This window comes from Artibeus jamaicensis, unplaced genomic scaffold (assembly GCF_021234435.1).
Source record: "Artibeus jamaicensis isolate MK-2021 breed Jamaican fruit bat unplaced genomic scaffold, CSHL_Jam_final contig_60, whole genome shotgun sequence".
Taxonomy (NCBI): domain Eukaryota; kingdom Metazoa; phylum Chordata; class Mammalia; order Chiroptera; family Phyllostomidae; genus Artibeus; species Artibeus jamaicensis.
In genome coordinates this window covers 3,265,465-3,271,464 of record NW_026521900.1, presented here as the reverse complement: position 1 = coordinate 3,271,464, position 6,000 = coordinate 3,265,465, and the positions used below count along the sequence as shown (strand labels likewise).

At 41.5% G+C, this 6,000-nt stretch overlaps 1 protein-coding gene across 5 annotated transcripts in view; it reads left to right on the top strand.

The window, feature by feature from the left end:
- Window positions 1-693: 693 nt before the first annotated feature.
- The window catches only part of MED14 (mediator complex subunit 14), a 75,880-nt gene continuing 70,573 nt past the window's right edge, over window positions 694-6,000 (top strand). For all 5 annotated transcript variants that reach the window (XM_053670573.1, XM_053670571.1, XM_053670572.1 and 2 more), the window contains exon 1: window positions 694-1,089. In XM_053670573.1, the coding sequence (XP_053526548.1) occupies window positions 875-1,089 (215 nt within the window). In that variant the 5' untranslated portion in view covers window positions 694-874. The remainder of the gene's footprint in view (window positions 1,090-6,000) is intronic.

Here is a 6,000-nt window from a genome sequence, read left to right as displayed (position 1 = left end):
TTTGGGGGTCGGTAATAACATCTGTAAGCATCCAACTCCATTAAAGTGAAGTTATTCTGCCAGGGGCCCTGTTTCTACCTCCAATCATATTTTCTCGCATCTTTTCCCACAGTAAAAAAAAAAAAAATGACGGAAACGTTTTCTATCCCACGAAAGGCGCATGAGCAGACTGTGGGAGGTGCAAAGACCTGAGAAGTCACAAGTATGCAGCCGTTACAATTCTTTCGCTATTCCGGAACCACAACTCACGAACATCCAGGAGACAAGCTCCCCTGCCGGATTCGCATCTCACTGGGGAACGCGGATAGTTACCTTAAGGGAAATTGGAGCCTTTTAAACCCTGAGAGCCGAGAGGGCAAGGGTGGGGCAACTACTGCCGTCTGGCTCCTCCTACACAACCGCTTCCGGTGGCGCGCAGCCCCGCTTCCGTTATTCTAGCCCGCGCGCCGGCCCCGCCCCACTCAAAGCACCCTTGCGCGTTCGGGTAAACCGTCAACGGTAGAAAGAGTTCCGTTGGTGTCGGAAGTCCCCCTGCAGGTTCCCCTTCCGTTCTGCCTATCGACTTCCGCTTTGGGCCGTCAATATGGATGCTGAGGCTGCCTGGCGAAACGGACTCTGATCCTTGGCGGGGGCGCACCTTCTCTGCGGCAGCCGTCGCGCTTCCCCGCCCTTCCCCTCCCCCCCCCCCGCTCCAGTCCCTGGGGCTGGCGGGCTCCTCACTATATGGGGGCGGGCCTCAGCGTCCGGCGCTGGGCTTCCTGTTCAGAGGCTGTCTGGCGGTAGGCGGCGGACTCGGCTGGTGCTCACTTCGGCGCGGTGAGCGAGCGCTCCTGAGGCTCTAGGGCCGCTGCGCCAAGCCCGACCCTGCGCCACCATGGCACCAGTACAGCTGGAGAACCACCAGCTGGTCCCGCCCGGAGGCGGTGGCGGAGGCAGCGGCGGCCCCGCGTCAGCCCCGGCGCCTCCTCCTCCTGGAGCCGCCGTGGCGGCGGCTGCTGCCGCTGCGGCTAGCCCTGGCTACCGGCTGAGCACTCTCATCGAATTTCTGCTGCACCGGGCCTACTCGGAGCTTATGGTGTTGACGGATCTGTAAGTGCCGCGAAACCCCTGTCTGCTCCCCAGCTTCCTTCCCCCTTCCCGCCCAAGCTGCTGAGAGAGGTTTACTCCTCCCTTTCCCCTAGAGGCTGCTGTTTTCGCATCTCTGCGGGGCTGCTTACTCGACAATATATATCTGAGCTCCTGGGGTTAGGTGGAGGTGGAAAACGTTGTATTTGTAGTCTTTGGAGAAGCAACCTAGACTAGTTAGTTATATACGTTGTTAGACTTGCCTTGAAAATCTTATCTTTGGGATTTTTGATCAAGTTGCCCACAGAACTCTATTGATTTCTTGGCTCGAAGCTTTTTAGTTCAAAGCTCAAGATTAAGGTTTAGGAATACGTAATACTCGAGCTTTTTAAAAAATCCCAAAGATGGGAAATCTGTTTTACAGCATCTTGATGGTACGTTTGAATGTGGGTTGTAACTGCTTTTAACTTTGAATTCGGGAGATGTATATAAAATAATCCAGAATTTTGGACTTCGGTTTTTTTTCTGGAACATTTGAAACCTCAATGCATTTAGTGTAAGTAAAAGATTTTGCGACATAATTAGAGTGTAATCCCTTCAGAATAGGATCATAATACACTAATGATTTTTTAGTGTGTGAAGAAGAGGCACCATATTACTGTTTTATGTGTTTTACTCCAGGTTCAGAAAAAGAAAGAATTACTACTTTTTTGGTTCTTGTGTTGCTAGACGCCAGATCAGTGTTTTCAATTGAAATAATAGTATATAGGTATTAGTCTGTAAAGTGTCATAGTAATTTGTTATTAGAGACTGTTAAAATATTTGTCTGCAGATGACTAAAAGAATTTGAAAAGATTCTTATTCCTTTAAAACGTCATTCTCAGTCAATTTTAATACACTGTACTTTATTGAATGGGAGAGAAAAAAGTCAACCCGTTTGATGAGAAACTTAAGTAGTTGTCATGATTAGGGATTATTGTAGTAATTTATCATTGGATTTCATAAAAATCCAAGAGTGTCCATGAGAAAATTGCATGTATGTGAAGGTCACATTTCCTATGTTTAACTATGTAAATGTGTTAGAAACTATTGTTATCAGTGATGGTGTAATTTGTATAATTTTTTTTCCATAGGGATTTGTAGAAATTCATTGAACACATTGTGGTGTTCTTACTATTTTAGGGCTTAGTTATGAAGAGAGAAACATTTTATCACTGTAGAATAAGTGTATGATTTTGATCCCCTACCCTTTATATGATGATGATTCCCACACTTATGTCCCCAATATAGACCTCTCCACAGAACTCCAAACTCTATAGCCAGATGCCTACATTTAAATCCCTAATAGGCTTTTAAGTTTACCAAGTCCAGAAGCAAATTCTTGCTTCCACTCCATCCCCCCAAACCTTTCCTATCTCACTAAATAGTATCTCCATTGTTTCTGTGATTACTTAGATCAAAACTAATGGAATCATTCCTGGCTCCTCTTTTTTCTAGCCCCACACCCAGTATAAAAGCAAGTCATCTCTGACTTCAGAATCTGACCACTTTTCAACATTTCCATCATGTGTTATTCCTTTGCCAGTGTTACTGCAGTAGTCTGCTAACTGGTATCTGTACTGCTTCCCTTTCCCCCTACAGTTTTTCCTCAAAAAAAAAAAAAAAAAGCCAGGGTGGTCTTTTAAACCTTCTCACAGCCCTCCAGTGGTTCTCCATCTCACTTAGAGTAAGAGTTTTTATAGTCACCTATTTGTTGGGTGACCATAAATTTGTGGTAAAAATCGGGATACTTTTCTAAAAAATTAGATTTATTGGGGTGACATTGGTTCGCAAAACCATACAGGTTGCAAATGTACACCTCAATAAAACATCTGCACACTGCATCATGTGCCCACCTCCCCAATCAAAGTCTCTTTTTGTCCTCCATTTTCCCTCACTTTGCCCACCTCCACCTAGTCCCCCATCTCCTTTTCCCTTTGGCTATCACTACACTGTTTGTGTCTATGTGTTATGTATATATGGTTTTTGGTTAATCCCTTCATCTTCTTTCATTCAGTCCCCCCTCCCCCTCCCCACTGACAGCTGTCAGTCTGTTCCATGTGTTCATGCCTCTGTTTCTATTTTTGTCAGTTACTTTATTTTGTTCATAAGATTCCACATATAAGTGAAATCATATGGTATTTGTCTTTCTCTGTCTGGCTTATTTCACTTAGCATAATAATCTCCAGGTCCATCCATGCTGTCAAAAAAGGTAAGATTTCCTTCTTTTTTACGCTGTGTAGTTTTCTGTTGTATAAATTACTGCAACTTTTTTATCCACTCATCTACTGATGGACACTTGGGCCGATTCCAAATCTTGGCTATTGTAAATAATGCTGCAATGAACATGAAAGTGTATATATTCTTTTAAATTAGTTTATGGATTTCTTAGTATATATTCCCAGAAGTGGGATTGCTGGGTCAAAAAGCAGTTTTAGTTTTAACTTTTTGAGGTAACTCCATACTGTTTTCCATAGTGGCTGCACCAATTTGCACCCCCCCCCCCAATAGTGCAAAAGTTCCCTTTTCTCCACATCCTGGCCAATACCTATTTGTTGATTCATTGATGATAGCCATCTGACAGGTGTGAGGTGGCATCTCATTGTGGTTTTAGTTTGCATCTCTCTGGTGATTAGTGATGTTGAACATTTTTTCACGTCTATTGGCCATCTCTATGTCATCTTTGGAGACGTATCATCTATTCAGGTCCTTTGCCCATTTTGTAAATGTGTTGTTTGTCTTCTTGGTGTTGAAGTGTGTAAGTTCTTTATATATTTTAGAAATTAACCCCTTATCAGATGTATCATTGGCAAATAAAGTTCTCCCATTCAGTGGATTCCCTTTTTGTTTTGCTGCACACCAAAAAAAGCTTTTTAGTTTGATGTAGTCCCATTTGTTTATTTTTTTTCTTTGTTTCCTTTGCCCGAGGAGATATATAAATTTTTGGAATATTTGTTTTAGATCTTTGAAATACATCATTGGTGTTTTAATAGGAAATGCTTTGACTCTGTAGGTTGCTTTAGATAATATGGACATTTTAATGATGTTAGTTCTTCTAGTCCATGAACAAGGTATATGCTTCCACTTTTTTGTAGCTTCCTCAGTTTCTTTCTTCAGTGCCCTGTGACTTTCTAAGTACAGGTTTTTTACTTCCTTGGTTAAATTTATTGCTGGGTATCTTGCTATTTTTTGTTGTTGTTACAATAGTAAATGGAATTGTTTTATTAATTTCTCTTTCTGATAGCTCATTATTGGTATATAAGCATGCCACTGATTTCAAAATACTAATTTTATATTCTGCCACTTTGCCAAATTCACTTATTAGATCTAGTAGTGGTTTTTTTTTTGGTGGAGTCTTAGGGTTTCCTATGTACAATATCATATCATCTGTGAATAGTGACAGTTTTAATTTCTCCTTTCCAATTTGGGTGCCTTTTATTTCTACTTGGAAATCAAGACACTTTCGAGCATGAAAGATGGGTGGTGTTAGTGATAATATCGAAGCAACAGTCATAAACTGAAACTACCTTGGGCAAACCAGGACATGTGATCACCTCAGCTTTAAGGCCTTACATGATCTGTGTCTTCTCTCCCTTATCTCTTTAATGTCATTTCCCAATACTCTCTTAATTAATTAATTAATACTCTGCCTAATTCTTTTTCAGCCACTTGACCCTCTTGATGTTTCTGGATAGTGCCAGGCACACTCCTCCCTTAGAGTGTTTGCTCTTCTAGAACTCTGTGTGGTTTGCTTTCTCATTTCCTTTAGGTCTTTGTTCAGATATAACTTATCAGAAAGACTTTCCCTGACTGTCCATGAAAAACCCTCTGCCTCTTCCTTCTAGCCTTTTTGACTCACTGCTTTTTTTTCCGTAAGCACTTACTGCCACCAGACATTATTTATTGCCCGTCTCCTCCCCACCGGAAGCTCAGTGAGGACAGGGATTTTGATTTGTTTACTGCTTTATTTTTTTAATATATTTTATTGATTATGCTATTACAGTTGTACTAAGTTTCCCCATTTGCCCCCCTCCCCCTGGTAGCCCCCTTTCCTACAGCAATCTCCCCTCTTAGTTCATGTCCATGGGTCATGCATGTAAGTTCTTTGGCTTCTTCATTTCTCTACTATACTTTTTAAATATATTTTATTGATTATGCCATTACAGTTGTTCTATTTCCCCCCTTCATTGCCCTCCACCCTGCACACCCCCTCCCCCACCATTCCCCCCTTTAGTTTATGACCACATGTCTCAAGTTCTTTAGATTCTATATTTCCCCTACTATTTTTGCCATCCCCCCTATCTATTTTCTACCTACCATCTATACTACATATTTTCTGTTCCTTCTCCCCCTTCTTCTCCCACTCCCCTGTTGCTAACCCGCCACGTGATGATCTTCATTTCTATGGTTCTGCTCCTGATTTAGCTGTCCTCTTAGTTTGCTTTTGTTTTAGGTGTGGTTGTTAATAACTGTGAGTTTGCAGTCCTTTCACTGTTCATCTTTATTATCTTTTTCTTAGGTAAGCCCCTTTAACATTTCATATAATAAGGGCTTGGTGATGATGAACTCCTTGAATTTGATCTTATCTGAGAAGCACTTTATCTGCCCTTCCATTCTAAATGGGAGCTTTGCTGGAAACGGGGCCTAGAACAATGCCTGGCACATAGTCAGGATTTAACTAATTATTCATTGATTTACTACATCAATGAATTAATTTTTAGAATTGTCATTGTAGACCATAAAAATTTTATAGGAAGATTCACTGTTGCTCTTGATAGGTATATACAAAATAACTTTTTTCTCTTTTGGTTTGTGGTAACCAAAATTAGTTTAGGGACCTACCTTGGAAGTTCTTAAATTATGTGTTTTTCCTTGTTCCAGGTATAAACTGTCAGG